At 43.1% G+C, this 20,371-nt stretch overlaps 1 protein-coding gene across 1 annotated transcript in view; it reads left to right on the forward strand.

Moving 5' to 3' along the window:
* The first annotated feature begins 3,854 nt into the window (after nucleotides 1–3,854).
* The window catches only part of LOC139381312 (butyrophilin subfamily 3 member A2-like), a 29,605-nt gene continuing 13,088 nt past the window's right edge, over nucleotides 3,855–20,371 (forward strand). Inside the window, exons 1-4 of the mRNA XM_071124764.1 lie at nucleotides 3,855–3,892; nucleotides 16,576–16,580; nucleotides 16,698–16,736; nucleotides 19,888–19,980. Of these exons, the coding sequence (XP_070980865.1) occupies nucleotides 3,855–3,892; nucleotides 16,576–16,580; nucleotides 16,698–16,736; nucleotides 19,888–19,980 (175 nt within the window). The remainder of the gene's footprint in view (nucleotides 3,893–16,575; nucleotides 16,581–16,697; nucleotides 16,737–19,887; nucleotides 19,981–20,371) is intronic.

The following is a 20,371-nucleotide window of genomic DNA, read 5'->3' on the forward strand; positions in this document are numbered from 1 at the left end:
AAAATCAAATCCAAACCTGGCCAAAAGAGCACTCTTCCTTGGCTAAATGGAGAAATCTGGAAATAGATGAAAGAATGAGATTATGCTCTAAAAACAGCCATAGAATCCAAATTAGAGCATGACAGACGTGTGTTTACCATGTTGAGAAATAAGGTAATGAAAGAAATCAGACAGGCCAAGGAAAACTTTTTTATTAACATAATTGGTGAAGCAAAGGGAAATTCTAAATTGATCTGGGAGAATCTAAAAAAGTTAACTAGGAAAGACCATAGTAACTGTCACGTCCTGACCTTAGTTTCCTTTTTTATGTCTCTATTTTAGTTTGGTCAGGGCGTGAGTTGGGGTGGGCATTCTATGTGTTGTTCTATGTTTTTGTATTTCTGTGTTTGGCCTGGTATGGTTCCCAATCATAGGCAGCTGTTTATCGTTGTCTCTGATTGAGAACCATACTTAGGCAGCCTGTTTTCCCACTATGGGTTGTGGGTAGTTGTTTTCTGTTTTGTGTTGCTGCACCTTACAGGACAGTTTTGTGTTCGTTTCACTCTCTTTGTTATTTTGTTTAGTGTTTCTGTTCCAATAAAATAATATGAACACTTACCACGCTGCGCATTGGTCTGATCCTTCATACTCCTCGTCAGAAGAGGAAAACCGTCACAGTAACAATGCAAAAAAGACTAGAAATCATGGTGAATAACAATCTAACACAGGATGCAGTCGAAATAGCAATACCCTTCAATTCCTACTTAATTGAATCTGTCATGGTACTGTCACAGAACCCCTCCACTGATTTCTTGGGCTCAGTGCTAGTGAATGACGCTCAACCTGTCTTCATAAGGGCGGTTTCTGGTGAACAAGGTGATTAGCTCACTAAAGAACTCTAAAGCCAAAGATGTGTTTTGGCTGGACTCTGCCTATCTTAAAAACTACAAATAGACATTCATTGGCCCCATTACTAAGGTCACCAACACATCTATTGGTCAGGGGGTGTTTCCAAGGGTATGGAAGTCAGCCATAATAACGTCCATCTTTAAATCGGGTGACCCTGCTGACGTGAGTAACTACAGGCCCATTAGTATACTACCTGTGGTGTCGAAGGTTGTTGAAAAGTGTGTAGCAGAACAACTGATTGCCCACCTCAGCAACAGCCCCTTCACATTACACCCCATGCAGTTTGGCTTCAGAGCAAAACACTCCACAGAAACAGCCAACTGCTTTCTTCTGGAAAATGTGAAGTCCAAGATGGACAAAGGGGGTGTTGTTGGGGCTGTGTTTCTGGACCTAAGGAAGGCTTTTGATACTGTTAACCATGAGGTTCTCATCAAAAATTGCCCAAGTTCAACTTTTCCCCCGATGCCTTGAGATGAATGAAATCATACCTTGAAGGCAGAACTCAGTGTGTCAGAGTGAACAATGAGCTGTCGCCCACTCTTAGCTATGATGTGGGTGTGCCCCAAGGGTCAATACTGGGGCCCCTCCTGTTCAGCCTGTACATTAATGATCTGCCTTCTGTCTGTACTGGGTCTGAAGTTCAAATGTATGCAGATGATACAGTGATATATGTGCATGCAAAGAGCAAACAACAAGCTGCACAAGAACTCACTACTGTAATGGTCCAGGTTACAAAGTGTCTCAGTGACTCGTGTTTGCATCTCAATGTGAAAAAAACAGTCTGCATGTTCTTCACAAAGAGGGCAACAGATGCTACTGAGCCAGGTGTCTATGTGTCAGGGGAGAAGCTCCAGGTGGTACCTGATTTTAAGTACCTTGGCATCATACTTGATTCCAACCTCTCTTTTAAAAAGCAGGTGAAAAAGATCATTCAAATAACCAAATTCAACCTAGCTAATTTCCAATTTATACGAAATTGTTTGACTCCAGAGGTAGCAAAACTGTACTTCAAATATATGATACTCCCCCACTTAACATACTGCTTGACTAGTTGGGCCCAAGCTTGCTGTACAACATCAAAACCCATTTAGTCTGTCTACAAACAGGCTCTCAAAGTGCTTGATAGGAAGCTTAATAGCCATCATCAATGTTACATCCTCAGAAAGCATGAGCTCCTGAGTTGGGAAAATCTTGTGCAATGCACTGACGCATGTCTTGTATTCAAGATCCTAAATGGCCTGACTCCCCCTCCACTCAGTACTTTTGTTAAACAGAAAACCCAAACATATGGCAGCAAATCCAACAAGGTATGCCATGAGAGGTGACTGTATAGTTCCCTTAAGGAAAAGCACCTTTAGTCAATCCGCTTTCTCTGTGAGAGCTTCCCATGTCTGGAATACACTGCCATCAGACACACATAACTGCACCACATATCACACTTTCACAAAATGCTTGAAGACATGGCTATGGTCAATCAGATTTGTGAACATGGTCCCTAGCTGTGTGTTGCCGCTATGTCTGTATGCTACGTCTTGCTTGTCCTATGTTGCTATTGTCTATATTGTAATTGTTTTTAATAACCTGCCCAGGGACTGCGGTTGAAAATTAGCCGGTTGGCTAAAACCACTTTTACTGAAATGTTGATTAATGTGCACTGTCCTTGTAAAAATAAAAATAAACTCAAACTCATGTCCAAAACTGAATGTTGCAACTAACGATTGTTCCTGGAGTGGAAAGGAGCAAAAAATAAATAACAATATGGGGATGAGGTAGTTGGATGGGCTAATTACAGATGGGCTATGTACAGGTGCAATGATTTGTGAGCTGCTCTGACAGCTGATGCTTAAAGTTAGTGAGGGAGATATGAGTCTCCAGCTTCAGTTATTTTTGTAATTCATTCCAGTCATTGGCAGCAGAGAACTGGAAGGAGAGGCGGACAAACTAGGAATAGGTTTTGTGGGTGACCAATGAAATATACCTGCTGGAGCGTGTGCTACGGGTGGGTGCTGCTATGGTGACCAGTGAGCTGAGATAAGGCGGAGCTTTAACTAGCAAAGACTTATAGATGACCTGGAGCCAGTGGGTTTGGCGACGAATATGAAGCGAGGGCCAGTCAACGAGAGCATACAGGTCGCAGTGGTGGGTCGTATATGGGGCTTTGGTGACAAAACGGATGGCACTGTGATAGACTGCATCCAATTTGCTGAGCAGAGTGTTGGAGGCTATTTTGTAAATGACAGAAGTCAAGGATCAGTAGGATAGTCAGTTTTACGAGGGTATGATTGGCAGCATTATTGAAGGATGCTTTGTTGTGAAATAGGAAGCCGATTCTAGATTTAATTTTGGATTGGAGATGCTTAATGTGAGTCTGGAAGGAGAGTTTACAGTCTAACCAGACACCCAGGTATTTGTAATTGTCCACATATTCTAAGTCAGAACCGTCCAGAGTAGTGATGCTGGACGGGCGGGCAGGTGTGGGCAGCGATCGGTTGAAGAGCATGCATTTAGTTTTACTTGCATTTAAGAGTAGTTGGAGGCCACGGAAGGAGAGTTGTATGGCATTGAAGCTCGTCTGGAGGTTTGTTTTAACACAGTGTCCAAAGAAGTGCCAGAGGTATACAGAATGGTGTCGCTTGCGTAGAGGTGGATCAGAGAATCACCACCAGCAAGAGCGAAATCATTGATATTTACAGAGATGTATGAAGATACTGAATGTCTACTGGTTTTATCTCAAAGGGGCCATAGTAATCTACTGAAGGTCTACTGGTTTTATCTGAAAGGGGCCATAGTAAGATACTGAAGGTCTATTGGTTTTATCTGAAAGGAGCCATAGTAAGATACTGAAGGTCTACTGGTTTTATCTGAAATGAGCCATAGTAAGATACTGAATGTCTACTGGTTGATATCTGGTTCTGATCTTTATAATTTATGTTTCTTTGTTAAACAAATTGTCTCTTTCAGGAATAATGGAGTCTGGACCAGACAGTCTGTTTGTGACTCTCCTGTTTTTCCTCCACAGTTCACACTCTTGAGTCTTTGTAACTACAGTGTTAATTCCCTCTGTGTGTGTGTGGTGACTCATGCAGCAACTAGTGCTTCCTCTTTGTGTGTGTGTGTGTGTGTGTGTGTGTGTGTGTGTGTGTGTGTGTGTGTGTGTGTGTGTGTGTGTGTGTGTGTGTGTGTATATTATTACTTAGATTTTTGGACGTTACCGTTACCATTCCTGTCACAGCATGTTGCATAACATCATCATTCGTACCAAGGAAGGGCATATCATAAGCCCCAACTCAATTGTTGTACAAAATGGGCACGTAAATAGCCTACTAATAACGAGTTAATTATCATAAAACTCAACAGGATTCAACCTGCCTCTAATTATTCTCTGAGGAACTCTGTCGTTTTGGTCTGTCCACAGTAGATATGCTGACATTTTATCAGTTAAACCACCTCAAGTGGCAATTTAGAATTCATCTCCAATTTAAATGTATATATTGTGTTTTATTCATTGATTCATTGAAAACTAAACTTAGGTTATAGGAAGGATTTAATTTAACTAGGTTAATTTAAAACTAGGTTTAATATTTGGTGCAACAAGATGAATAGAGAAACCTTGATTTAACCCAGTTTAAGAGTTAGGACACCCAGTTGACTAGTGAGATTCTCTTCAACCTCTTCTGTAGACATACATAATAAGATAAAAGTCAGAAAACATTCATGTAAACAACATTGTGTTTTCTACTTCTTTAGAAGGTACATAGAATATATATTGGTTTACATGATGTTATTAAAGTGATGATCAAATCAAATCAAATCAAATGTATTTATATAGCCCTTCGTACATCAGCTGATATCTCAAAGTGCTGTACAGAAACCCAGCCTAAAACCCCAAACAGCAAGCAATGCAGGTGTAGAAGCACGATCTGATCTGAAGACACTACTTACCTAGCTTCCCAGTGAGGAGAGACTGATCCAATAAGATATTCCTCCCTACCAACACCTCTAACCCTAAATGAGTTCAGGGTTCCTCTGTAGAGGAGACTGATCCAATAAATATGTTTCTCCCTACCACCTCTTGACTTCATTCTCAAATGATGATTAATCTTGCTCTAATCATATCTAATCATTTACATCATACTGTATGTACATGTGAATATGTGGAAGTCAGCAAGTCTAGAGTCTATGCAGACAGGTGAGGCATCTATATAATGGCTTATGCCTGTTCCTGTAATAGTGTCAGTTTAACATGTGTTTCTCTGTGACTGGTCCATCAGTGATCCAGGTGTATCAGATTCTACCTCTCGCTAGTCTAGTGGTCCTCTACAGCCTTAACACATCCTGTTCTAGAACATCAACATTAATGTGACTGGTCCATCAGTGATCCAGGTGTATCAGATACTACCTCTCTCTAGTCTAGTGGGCCTCTACAGCCTCAACACATCCTGTTCTAGAACATCAACATTAATGTGACTGGTCCATCAGTGATCCAGGTGTATCAGATACTACCTCTCTCTAGTCTAGTGGGCCTCTACAGCCTCAACACATCCTGTTCTAGAACATCAATCTATGGTCTGAAGACACTGTGATATGAAGGATACTACTTACCCAGTTTACTGGTGAAAACCTTTTCAATCTCATCTGTAGACATGTATTTTTTATATATATTTTGTTATTTAACCTTTATTTAACTAGGCAAGTCAGTGAAGAACAAATTCTTATTTACAATGACAGCCTACTTGGAAAGCCCCAAAACCCTGGGCCAACATGTCGACTCAAGCATAAAATACCTTTTAAAAGTCTGTCATAGTGTACTGTGTTATAACACGCCTTGAATTGAATCCCGGCCCTTGTCTCATACCACTGTTCCAACATCAGAAGGAACAACTAGGGCCAATCAGAAGCTGAAACAATAACAAAGTGTGATCCCTGTTGTCTTGGTAATAAGCTGAGGGAGGGGCTGACCATCCATGATATCAACTTAGAGTTTTGTATATGTTTTAGACTGTATAGTGTTACTTACATTTACTTAGTTTACAAACATTGAGATAAAAAAGGTTATATTTGGGGTTCTGATGGGGTACAACAGTTAAACTACGCTCTTTAATAATTAATAAGTTATATTCTTCAGGAATCAATGGGTAGATATAATTCATACGTGTACAAAAATGAATGTAGCAACTACTGGTTGCCCCTTTGTGCTCAGCAAAAAAATAACCATAAAATGGTTGACATAAATCTAGTAAAGTGATGATCAGAAGACACCCCTCTCTTACTTGAGGACATCTATAAATATGTAGAATAGATGGAAGACAGTGAGAACATCATTAACATGAACACTAGAAAATGTTGTCTCTCTCTGAGACTCCTTGTCTCATGTCATTTTTCCAACATCAGATAAAAGTCAGGAAATATTAATATGAACAACGTGATGTGTTTTCTACTTTTTTTTTTAGAATAGATATTGGTTCTAATAATGTTAGCAAAGTGATGATCTTTAGGCACTACTTACTCCTCTCCTCCCTGATGTCATCTGTAAACATGTAGAGTAGAAGGAAGACAGTGAGAACATCATTAACATGAACACTGTGTCACGTCTACTCCTGCTCCTCCCCTCCGGCGTGCGGCGTCTTCGGAATACTAACCACCGGTCCTGGGAATCGTCATCATGCACACCTGGCACTCATCATTATGCCACCTGGCACTCATCATTATGCACACCTAGCACTCATCATTATGCTCACCTGGCACTCATCATTATGCTCACCTGGCACTCATCATTATGCACACCTGGCACTCATCATTATGCTCACCTGGCACTCATCATTATGCACACCTGGCACTCATCATTATGCCACCTGGCACTCATCATTATGCACACCTGGCACTCATCATTATGCACACCTGGCACTCATCATTATGCACACCTGGCACTCATCATTATGCACACCTGGCGCTCATCATTATGCACACCTGGCACTCATCATTGTGCTCACCTGGCACTCATCATTATGCACACCTGGCACTCATCATTATGCCACCTGGCACTCATCATCATGCAAACCTGGCACTCATCATTATGCACACCTGGCACTCATCATTATGCTCACCTGGAACTCATCATTATGCTCACCTGGCACTCATCATTATGCACACCTGGCACTCATCATTATGCTCACCTGGCACTCATCATTATGCACACCTGGCACTCATCATTATGCTCACCTGGCACTCATCATTATGCACACCTTGCACTCATCATTATGCTCACCTGGCCCTCATCATTATGCTCACCTGGCACTCATCATTATGCTCACCTGGCACTCATCATTATGCTCACCTGGCACTCATCATTATGCCCACCTGGCACTCATCATTATGCTCACCTGGCACTCATCGTTATGATTCACACCTGGACCTCTTTACCTCCCCTTTATAGGTCCCTTCTTTTTGTTCATTCCTCAGTTGGTATTGCACCTGTGTTCAGTTTACCTCACTTCTGTTATACTGTCTTGTTGCATGTTTGTTGTTTTCATTAAACCTTTTACCTGCTTCTTGACTCACGGCGTCATCGTTACAAAATACCAACTCCAACAATGGAAGCAGCAGGAAAATCGGATATCTCTCAGACGATCAACGAACAGGGCTACCTTCTGCGTCAGAACCATGGCCAGCTTGCACAACTAGGGACGGCCATGGAAGAGGTCCTTCACAGTTTGCAGCGTCACTAACATTCCCGGGAGGCGCAGCATCCTACTCGTGGAGGATACTGTAGAACCAGCCTACCCAGTGAGCCAGCCCAACAGCCCATTCAGCAACCCTCTCAGGTCCTCCGATGCCCATTTATCACTCCCTGAAAAATATGACGGTACTCCATCCAAATGCTGTGGTTTTCCACTTCAGTGCTCCCTTTATTTTACACACCAGATGGGAGCCCCCACCACCGAAAGGGTCTAAGGTTGCCATGGTTATTTCTCTGCTGACGGGGCGGGCATTGGAATGGGCTACGGCCATCTGGGAGAGAGGAGAGGAGGAGCTAAATTCATATGAAGGGTTCATGGCTCTGTTCAAATGTATGATCAACCCCCGGAGGGCAGAGAGGGAGGTGAGCGTCTACTTCAACTATGGCAGGGGGATCAGACGGCTGCTGAGTACGCACTCACCTGCCGGACAGTAGCAGCATCCAATGGATGGAATTATCCGGCGCTTCGCACGCTATTTAGAAGAGGTCTGCTCGAGGAGGTCCAGACGGAATTGGCCTATCGAGACGACAACCTTACCCTGGACACACTCATTGCGATAGCCATCCATCTGGATAACCTTCTCCAGTAGTGTCGGAATTCTCATTGCTTCTCTCCCCCCTTCGGCGAACACTCGGAATCAGAGCCTGAACCCATGGAGGTAGGGGTCACACACCTCCCCGCGGTAGAGCGCTGCAGACGGATACAACCGGGGCTCTGTATGTACTGTGGTCAAGGAATGTCCGAATACGGGATCTACTAAAACAGAAGGACAGTCACGTGATCTGCCGTCGCCTGGGCCAGGAGTGAGTATTCCATCTTCATCACTTCCTGTTAGGCACTTTTTGGTGTCCATCTCGTTGGTTGACTGTCCCTCATGTCCTGTGTCAACAGCTTTAGTGGATTCTGGTGCCGCTGGGAATTTTATGGATCAGACCCTTGCCTCCTCTCTCAATATTACTTCATACCCACTCTCCTCTCCTTTTCCGGAACCATTACACACATCACTCAACTGCTCACCCTCACCGTGGAGTCCAATCATCAGGAGAATATCCCCTTCTTCATCACCAGTGCACCAGTTCACAAGATCATCCTTGCCTTTAACACCATAACCCCACCATTTCATGGTTGAGGATGAGAATCACAGACTGGTCACCTGAATGCCGGAGGACCTGCTTCCCTGTGATTCCATGTCGCTTGAGTCCTTTGGTTGCCCTTCAGCCCAACATCCCGGAGGTGTACCAGGATCTGAGGGAGGTATTCTCCAAGACCCAGGCCACCTGTCTCCCTCCTCATTGCCCCTGGGACTGTGCCATTAACCTGCTTTCTGATGCAACACCCCCTCGCAGACGCATCTACCCTCTGTCTGTAGCTGAGACCCAGGCTATGGAGGGTTACATTCAGGAGGCGCTCCAACAGGGGTTAATCTGCACGCCCACTTCCCCTGCATCGGCTGGTTTCTTCTTTGTGGCCAAGAAGGATGGAGGATTACGGCCTTGCATTTATTACAGAGGACTCAAATGAAGTTACGAAGAAGTATTGCTACCCCCTCCCGTTGGTGCCGTCTGCCATCGAGCAGCTCCGTGGGGCCTGGTTCTTCACGAAACTGTACCTGCGGACTGCCTACAATCTCATCCGCATTTGGGAGGGGGATGAGTGGAAGATGGCGTTCAGCACAATTTCTGGTCACTCCGAGTACTTGGTGATGCCCTTTAGCTTAGCCAATGCTCCATCAGTGGTCCAGGCATTCATCAACGAGGTGTTCAGGGACATGCTCAGACGACAGGTGAATGTATATATTGATGACATCTTAATCTACTCAGTTAATCTGGTGGATCCCATCACACACGTCCCAGCAGTCCTGGAACGCCTACTTGCTCATCTCGTGTTCGTCAAGGCTGAGAAGTGTCAATTCCATCAGAGGGCGGTCTCCTTCTTGGGTTACCAAATCAGCCCGCAGGGAGTGAAGATGAACGACAAGAAGGTAGATACAGTCAGGTCATGGCCAGTCCCAACCACCATTAAAGGGATACAACGTTTTTGGGGGTTTGCCAACATCTACCATTGTTTCATCAGGAATTTCAGCTCTGTTGCCGCTCCTCTCACCTCTCTCCTTAAAGGAGGCATCCGTAGGTTAGTGTGAGGTCCAGCAGCTTATGAAGCCTTCCGTCTTATGGGACGTTTCACCTCGGCCCCAGTGCTGAGATCCAGATCCCACAATATCCTGTGTGGTGGAGGTGGACGCTTTCAAGGTAGGCGTGGGGGCAGTTTTGTCTCAACAACAGGGGAACCCACAGAAGTTGTACCCATGTCAACTATCAACTCCTGTTCCTATGTGGCCAAACCAAGTCTCCCCGGAATGCTCCAGCAGGGAAGCTCCTACCGCTTCCTGTGCCTCTGCGACCCTGGTCTCCTCTATCCATTGTCTTTGTAACTGATCTCCCCTTCTCTGATCATTTCACCACCATTCTGGTGGTGGTGGATCAATTTGCGAAGTAATTTTGTTTAATTCCTCTTCCTGGTCTTGTCACTACTCTCCTGGTCGATGAGGCACTCTTCCAGCAGGTCTTCTGGCATTATGGCCTTCCGGAGGACATCATCTCCAACCGTGGCCCCCAATTCACATCACGAGAATGGAGGGCCTTCATGGAGAAGCTCGGGGTCACAGTCAGCCTCACTTCCGGGTATAGGCCTCAGTCCAACGGGCAGGTGGAGAGGATGAACCAGGACCTGGGGATGTTCCTGAGGAGTAACTGTCTGGACCGGCAGGGTGAGTGGGCACGATTCCTTCCCTGGGCAGAGTACACCCAGAATTTGCTGCGACACTCCTCCACTGGGTTGACCCCCTTCCAGTGTGTTCTGGGTTTTCAGCCGACCCTGGCTGTGTGGACTCCTGCGGTTGATGCAAGAAACTGAGCCCCCAGTTTGTGGGGCCGTTCAAGGTTCTCCGGAGTGTCAACGAGGTGACGTATACACTACCGTTCAAATGTTTGGGGTCACATAGAAATGTCTTTGTTTTTTAAAGAAAAGCATATTTTTTTGTCCATTAAAATAACATCAAATTGATCAGAAATACAGTGTAGACATTGTTATTGTTAAATGACTATTGTAGCTGAAAACGGCAGATTTTTTATGTAACATAGGTGTACAGAGGCCCATTATCAGCAACCATCACTCCTGTGTTCCAATGGCACGTTGTGTTAGTTAATCCCAGTTTATCATTCTAATTGATCATTAGAAAACCCTTCTGCAATTATGTTAGCACAGCTGAAAACTGTTGTTCTGATTAAAGAATAAATAAAACTGGCCTTCTTTAGACTAGTTGAGTATCTAGAGCATCAGCTGTCAGAGCAGCTCACAGATCACTGCACCGGCACATAGCCCATCTGTAAATAGCCCATCCAACTACCTCATCCCCATACTGTTATTTATTTTGCTCCTTTGCACCCCAGTATCTGTATTTGCACATTCATCTTCTGCACATCTATCACTCCAGTGTTGAATTGCTGTGTTGTAATAACTTCAACCACTATGGCCTATTTATTGCCTTTACCTCCCTTATCTTACCTCATTTGCACACACTGTATATATACTTTTCTATTGTATGTTTGTTTATTCCATGTGTTACTCTGTGTTGTTGTTTGTGTCACACTGCTTTGCTTTATCTTGGCCAGGTCGCAGTTGTAAATGAGAACTTGTTCTCAACTAGCCTACCTGGTTAAATAAAGGTGAAATAAAAAAATAAAAATCAGCATCTGTGGGTTCAATTATAGGCTCAGAATGGCCAGAAACAAAGACTTTTCCTCTGAAACTCGTCAGTCTATTCTTGTTCTGAGAAATTAAGGCTATTCCATGTGAGAAATTGCCAAGAAACTGAAGATCTCGTACAACGCTGTGTTTTACTCCCTTCACAGAACAGAGCAAACTGGCTCTAACCAGAATAGAAAGAGGAGTGGGAGGCTAGTTTGAGAAACAGACACCTCACAAGTCCTCAACTGTTTCATTCAATAGTACCCGCAAAACACCATTCTCAAAATCAACAGTGAAGAGGCGACTCCGGGATGCTGGACTTCTAGGCAGAGTTGCAAAGAAAAAGCCATATCTCAGACTGGACAAAAAAAAAGGATTAGGATGGGCAAAAGAACACAGTCACTGGACAGAGGAACTCTGGTAATCTGGCAGTGGCTTCTGATTAAATAACATTTTCACAGAACCGCTTGTTGCAATTTTAATTAAGCTCTCTTGTTCAGATTTCGGTAAGTGGACTGGAGGCAGGGCATGGAGGAAGGTCCTTGTTAATGCAGACAGAGAGGAGCTCCAAATTCTAAATCACAGCCTCAATTGCATTAATCACATTTGCATTTGGCGTACCCATGACGGCATTGCGCCGTATCCCCCAGTTTGGGAATATCTGCTGTAGATAGATAAATTCTCCACTAGGAGGTGCTGGTCAGCCTGTTGTTTTTTTCTTCTGATAATGGATATAACTTTGAAAATCTGACCTTGTTTTCATGGTAAAAATGTTGTCTATGTTAAAATTTGGTTACCAAGATGACATAATCCTGCGGTTGAAATTTCACCCTCAAAACAGTTGACTGTCTAATGTATTTTTTACGTAGATTCCACGTCACAACACATTGGCAAATTATGTTGAATTTATATCCCAAATGGATACCTCTCTCTAGTCTAATGGAACTCTACAGCCTCAACAATCCTCTTTAAGAACATCATTATATGGCCTGAATACACTGGGATATGAAGGACACTACTTACCCAGTTGTCCAGTGAGATCTCATCTGTAGACATAGATGGTGCCTATAGAGCAGGACAGCAGCAGAGAATGTCCTCTCCACACTTGCAGAGCCACTGGGGATGCGAAATAGCTTTTTGGCCCCTCTTGCCAGGCTGGGCAGAGATGAAGTGTTATTGTTGTTTATTTTTCTATGGGTAGGTCTAAAGGCTTTTAGGCTGAATAACCCAATCAAGGTGGGGGAATATAGGAATATGCCAGGCCTATTAATCCAAAATCTTTTATGACCTATTGTATAGATAATAGAACAACTTGATTTAGCACCTGTGTGTTTTATCAGTTTCTTTATGAACATATTCAGTGAACTCCATAACCGTAGCTGAAGCAAGGTGCTATAGGTAGCAGCACACGAGTAGACTACAAATGCATGCTGGGCCGGGCCCTGAGCTACTGAAGTGAGTTCTACTGGAGTGAAATTGGAGCTGGCTAAAAGACAGATGCTCCAGCCTTTGGGAATCTAGTTCTCCACACTCCAGTCAAATTGTACACGCTACGCTCCTCTCTCCAGTCCACTCATGCTCTGATTTAGCCCATCCATGCTACATACAGTGTGCGGTGCTGTTCCGTTCCTGTGCATCTTCAGCGTTATTAAACCACCTCAACTGGAATCCTACCTGTCTGACATCTGTGTCCTTACTAGTGTAACAGTATAACTTTAGACCGTCCCCTCGCCCATACCCGGGCACGAACCAGGGACCCTCTGCACACATCAACAACAGTCACCCTCGAAGCATCGTTACCCATCGCTCCACAAAAGCCTCGGCTTCAAGGTCAAGGTCTCAGAGAAAGTGACGTCACGATTGAAATGCTATTTAGCGCGCACCGCTAACTAAGCTAGCCGTTTCACATCCGTTACACTAGCACACGGGAGAGAACACATGAAGTCAAATCTAACCTAAAGAATACACAGTCCACCAAGTCCTCACTTACAACTCATAACAACCTAAGCATTACGAAACTTCAAATAAGCCTCACGTGTAACAAAATAGCAATTGATGTTTATCTTGACTAGCCTGCAATCGACACTCTCGTATCGCCCATATACAAAACTCATCACCTCCTTAATAATTAAGTATCTGCTTAACATAAACAGATTTTGTCCATAGATAGTTCTGAAAGAGCGGCACGGCCCCACATCACAAAGTCCAAACCCAAGCGTATTTCTACAATTTGTCTTCTTAAAATGTGATTTTAAACCAAAGCTAAACCTCACTTCATAACCTTATGCCTAACTCTAACCTCGAATTAAGACCAAAAAGCAATTTTTTGTTGTTGTTGTAATACATTTTCAAGACAGACCACTTTGTGGCTGTGCTATCTAGTGGAAACCCATAGGCTATGTTACACCGTGCTTCAAGGACTGAAAGGCTCATTTCATTTTCACTCTCCACACCTTTTTCTTTTCCGACGCGCTGTAAAGACAGTGAAGATACAGTTTCCTTGTCAGTAATCCTTAAAAAAATACAAAAATAAAGCAGAGCTCTATAGCACAGTTAGGCCAATCATAGTGAATCATGAAAAGTTGAACTGCCATGTTATGTAAATTGTAAATTGTTATGTCTTTTCTAAGGTATTAATTTGATAATTTAAAAAAAAGTACTACCAGCAAACCACTTCAAATGTTTTTATTGTATTATAGACAAAGAAATGTTAATTGGAATTAGGCTACTGTATAATCACTCTTATCTGTTGATTTTCAAATTAAATGGAGCATAGTACTGTAGTCAAGTTTACTGGTTGACATCTGTTCTTGAACCATCAACCTTAACAAAGAACCCTTGAAGAAACCTCTTTTATAACTGTATAATGTTACAGTTGGTGGCCAACCTGTAAAAACAAAGGCTGTCCTTCTCCTCTCTACCTAACTTCCCCTGACAATCTTACCTGAGTTTTCCCTCAGAGCCCTGCCATTTCCAACCAATCAGAGCGTTTGGAAATGTATATATGAACACTGCACCAGCCCACTCAGGTCAGAGCGTTATCGTCGTCTGATGGGAGAGGACGCTTGTTTCTGAGGACTTTTTATTGTCGATAGTAACAAAAAAACGTCTGAACATTGCGCGTGCATCGAATTGTAAGTTGTAGGGTGGGGGAGTTATTGGTTTTTTTTACATGCTGTGTAATAAGAGGTCATTACCACTAATTACTTCATGTTACTTTGATTGGTTTCAGCCAAATCAAAATCCGATTTGTATTGTTCACATACACATATTTAGCTGATGTTATTGCATCCGTAGTGGAATTATTGTGTTCTAACAGTATCTACAACAGTGCAGTAGTATATAACAGTTCACCACAATACACACACATCTAAAAGTAAAATGATGGAATTAAGAAATATATAAATATTAGGATGAGCAATGTCGGAGTTGCATCGACTAAAATGCAGTAGATTAGAATACAGTATATACATATGAAATTAGTAAAGCAGTATGTAAACATTATTAAAGTGACTAGTGTTCCATTATTAAATTGACCGGTGATTCCCTGTCTATGTACATGGGGCAGCAGCCTCTAAGGTGCAGGGTTGAGTAACCAGGTGGAAGCCAGCTAGTGATGGCTATTTAACAGTCTGATGACCTTGAGATAGAAGCTGTTTAACAGTCTGATGACCTTGAGATAGAAGCTGTTTTTCAGTCTTTCGGTCCCAGCTTTGATGCACCTGTACTGACCTCGTCTCCTGGATGATAGAGGGGTGAACAGGCAGTGGCTCGGGTGGTTGATGTCCTTGATGATCTTTTTGGCCTTCCTGTAACATCGGGTGCTGTAGGTGTCTTGGAGGACAGGCGTGCCCCCGGTGATGCTTTGGGCAGACCTCACCACCCTCTGGAGAGCCACTGTGGTTGCGGGCGGTGCAGTTGCCGTACCAGGCGGTGATACAGCCCGACAGGATGCTCTCAATTGTGCATCTGTAAAAGTGTGTGAGGGTCTTAGGGGCCAAGATTAATTTCTTCAGCCTCCTGAGGTTGACGAGGCGCAGTTGCACCTTCTTCACCACACTATCTGTTAGGGATGCCCTATTCCCTATATATAGTGCACTACTATGGGCCCTGGTCAAAAGTAGTGCACAAAATAGGGGATAGGGTACCATTTGGGATAGGGATGCACGATATATCGGTAAGCACATCGGAATCGGACGATATTAGCTAAAAATGCCAACATCGGCATCGGCTTGATGTATAGTTCAACGTCGATGTGAAAAACCGATGTCAAAGCTGGAGTGCATACCTACAGTATATAACGTAGGTAGATGACGTACATACCTATATAACGTAGGTAGATGACGTGCATACCTACAGTATATAACGTAGGTAGATGACGTGCATACCTACAGTATATAACGTAGGTAGATGACGTGCATACCTACAGTATATAACGTAGGTAGATGATGTGCATACCTACAGTATATAACGTAGGTAGATGACCTACATACCTACAGTATATAACGTAGGTAGATGACGTGCATACCTACAGTATATAACGTAGGTAGATGACGTGCATACCTACAGTATATAACGTAGGTAGATGACGTGCATACCTACAGTATATAACGTAGGTAGATGAGGTACATACCTATATAACATCAGGTAGATGACGTACATACCTACAGTATATAACGTAGGTAGATGAGGTACATACCTATATAACATCAGGTAGATGACGTACATACCTACAGTATATAACGTAGGTAGATGACGTACATACCTACATAACGTAGGTAGATGAGGTGCATACCTATATAACATCAGGTAGATGACGTACATACCTATATCACGTAGGTAGATGAGGTGCATACCTACAGTATATAATGTAGGTAGATGACGTGCATACCTACAGTATATAACGTAGGTAGATGATGTACATACCTATATAACGTAGGTAGATAACCTACATACCTGTATAACGTAGGTAGATGACGTGCATACCTATATAACGTAGGTAGATGAGGTGCATACCTATATAACGTAGGTTGATGACGTAATGACGCCACAAAAAATACAGCGCTACACAGAACAAAAGCAGAAAGATACTAAGCGTACACTTCCAACAACTGAACAAGTTCAAGTCCAGCAGTCATTTGAAAGAGTAAGAACATTTCAGCGAGACAATCAAAGGTGAAATCCATTAACACCAAGATAATAGAATTCGTTGCCCTTGACAATCAACCGTCCTCTGTCGTGGATGATGTTGGCTTTTGCCGACTGGTCGAGCCCCGGAACACACTATTAGACACACTTAGATGTTCCCCTAGCGGAGTTACGCAGTATTGTTGAAACTCACTTCCATGAGCGTCACTGCTATTAGCTTCACGACTGACATTTGGACCAGCGATGTCAGCCCCATGAGCATTATGAATCTGACAGCACAGTGGGTCCACGAGGATTTCCTACTGAGGAAAGCCGTATTGCATGCTCAAGAATGTGCTGGTTCTCATACCGCTGCTGCCATTTCAATGGGATTTGAGAACATGTTTTGAAACTTGGAAACACAAACTCTCCTAGCTTCATTCAAACAACTGACTCGAGAAATAAGCTCAACTGCGTTCTGCTGCAGACGTGATAAACTGCCGGCACAGACCGTGGGGTTACAACTTACAAAATAACTCGCGATTCTGTAGCATTCTCTCTGAGCCTCTTTACTGTGTCACCACCATGCTCGATGCTAGGTACAAGGACCGCTACTTCCATGCTCAATACAAGGTACAATGACCGCTACTTCCATGCTCAATACAAGGTACAAGGACCGTTACTTCCATGCTCATTACAAGGCACAAGGGCCGCTACTTCCATGCTCAATACAAGGTACAAGGACCGCTACTTCCATGCTCAATACAAGGTACAAGGACCGCTACTGCCATGCTCAATACAAGGTACAAGGACCGCTACTTCCATGCTCAATACAAGGTACAAGGACCGCTACTTCCATGCTCGATACAAGGTACAAGGACCGCTACTTCCATGCTCAATACAAGGTACAAGGACCGCTACTTCCATGCTCAATACAAGGTACAAGGACCGCTACTTCCATGCTCGATACAAGGTACAAGGACCGCTACTTCCATGCTCAATACAAGGTACAAGGACCGCTACGTCGATGCAGACAAGAAACAGGGTTTACCTGAAATGTTACATACACAGCTGGACAAGATGGAAACGGACACAGTGACAGTGTGCACCAAGGAAGAGAGGCCACGGACAGACAGAGCTGAAACTTCACTGCTTGACATGCGTGATGAAATCCTGGTTGAGAATGAAATGAGTGAGAATGAGAAAATGAAACAGCACATCAAGTAAGTGAAAGAAATAGGTTTTGATTATGTTTAACTGGTAATTGTGACATACATAAATACCAACAAAATAACTTTTTGGTCAGTGTGGTGTGTGTGTGCGTGTGTGTGTAACCTTGTTTTAAACTAAGCAAGTCAGTTAAGAACAAATTCTTATTAACAATGACGGCCTACCCCAGCCAAACCCGAAAGACCCTGGGCCAATTGTGCGCCCCACTATGGGACACCCAATTACGGCCTGATGTGATACAGCCTGGATTCAAACCACGGACTGTAGTGACGCCTCTTGCACAGAGATTGAGTGCCTTGGACAGCTGCGTCCGTGTGTGTTAACTGTTTAACTGTACTTGAATGCTTAAAAGGCCACAATTTTTTTTTTAAATATCGGTTATCGGTATCTGGGTTTTTTTTTGCATGGAAAATATCGGTTATCGGTATCAGCCAAAAATGTCATATCGGTGCACCCCTAATCAGTAGGTGCTCTGTAAATGTGTTCTGAAAATGAGCCATGTTGTGGATACAGTCCCTAAAGTGGTAATCTTCGTAAGGGCAAAATCTTTAAAGGGCAAAATCAGATGACCAGCGGGAGAAGTATACATCGCTGCTGCTTGCTTTGAGCTGTGAGTTTTCTCGTCGATTTGAGGATTTTCAAAAAAGTTAATTTTCAAAATGACATGCTGTTGGTTTCCTCTCCTTTCACCTTCAATGTGGACAACGCTCCCACTGACCTGCAACTTGAGCTTATCGATCTTCAGTCTGATGCAGTGATTGGAGAACTATTCAAAACAATGTCACTGACGAGGTTCTATGCATCTTTCAAAACTTTCCAAAGATTAGGAGTCATGCTCAGAAGATATTTGTACTGTTTGGGTCAACGTGTGTATGTGAACAGACATTTTCAGTGGTAAAATATAACACGTCAAGGCACAGATCATCTCTTACTGACTGTCACCTCTCAACAATCCTATGCATAGCAACATCAGAAACTATACCTAACTTCACTGCTCTAGTCAATGCCTATCAGAGACTTCACTCCTCACACTGATTGAGTGGTTAAATGTAATGTTGAGCTCTCTCTCTTTGTTGTGTTTTTGTGCAGCCTCATTAACAAGAGTTCTGTCCGTGGTGCTGAATGCACAGTGTACATCTGTGTAGTTCATTTCATGTTTAGTAATGAAAATACCTACCAAAAGGAGAACATGGATGTGGTTTATTTCTGTGCATGTTAAACAAGTAAAATAAGTAGCCTATCTGGATGTGATTTACAGTGAGATATATCTGTCAACACAGTCATACACATGATGTATCATCCTGTAATATGATTCTGGCCTGTGATAGCAAAAATATATTTTAATGTGGCCCACCATGGAAAATACTTGCCCAGGCCTGTTCTAGAGTCATCCCAGAGAGTTCTTGGACCTAGCTCATGCACAGAGTAATATACGACCCTGTGATGCCAGGGCAGATCGGATAAGATCTCAGCCTGGCGGATTCTCACACACAGCTGTAGAGAGAGGATGACATAAATCTTGACACTGTCAATCCAAGTAATTTGTTTTTCTCTTTCTCCAAGAGGTGAATATTTATGTTTATATTGATGCTGTGTTTATAGCCCTGTTATAAGTTTAATGCCATTTGTCATCTATTCATGTTTACACAACAGGTGTGTCTAATCCTGAATGCTGATTGGTTAAAATTGCATTCCAGCCAGTGTCTATTCCACATGTTGCCACCAGCTAAATATATGACGTTAAAAGCCTACTCCACTGTCTCATCATCTCAGCCAGACAGTGTTGTTGGCTAGCTCCTCTGAACAACAGTGTTGTCTCCATGTTGTCTCCCTTTTTGTTGTGTCGGTTTGTGGCAGCAGGTGTATATATAGTATATAGCAGGTGAGGGCTTTCACAGCAAACCTCTCAGATGGGTGAGAGCAAACCAGCCAACAGTTTTTACATGGTCCGTCATTTCTCTGGATTTAGAGACCAATAGTTTTTACACTACCAATAATCAGTAGGCCTATAGTGTAATCTATTGGTTTTATCTGAAAGGAGCCATAGTAAGATACTGAAGGTCTACTGGTTTTATCTGAAAGGGGCCATAGTAAGATACTGAAGGTCTACTGGTTGATATCTGGTTCTGATCTTTATAATTGATGTTTATTTTGTTAGACCTATTGTCTCTTTCAGGAATAATGGAGTCTGGACCAGACAGTCTGTTTGTGACTCTCCTGCTTCTCCTCCACAGTTCACACTCTGAGTCTGGTAACTACACTGCTAATTCCCTCTGTGTATGGTAACTACACTGCTAATTCCCTCTGAGTCTGGTAACTACACTGCTAATTCCCTCTGTGTCTGGTAACTACACTGCTAATTCCCTCTGTGTATGGTAACTACACTGCTAATTCCCTCTGAGTCTGGTAACTACACTGATAATTCCCTCTGTGTCTGGTAACTACACTGCTAATTCCCTCTGTGTCTGGTAACTACACTGCTAATTCCCTCTGTGTCTGGTAACTACACTGCTAATTCCCTCTGTGTGTGTGTGGTGACCCATGCAGCAACTATTGCTTCCTCTTTGTGTGTGTGCATTATTACGTATATTTTGAATGGCACGTTTCTATGAATTACATTTGACTGTCTGTGTGTCTTTAGT

The sequence above is a fragment of the Oncorhynchus clarkii genome, chromosome 23 (assembly GCF_045791955.1).
Source record: "Oncorhynchus clarkii lewisi isolate Uvic-CL-2024 chromosome 23, UVic_Ocla_1.0, whole genome shotgun sequence".
NCBI lineage: Eukaryota > Metazoa > Chordata > Actinopteri > Salmoniformes > Salmonidae > Oncorhynchus > Oncorhynchus clarkii.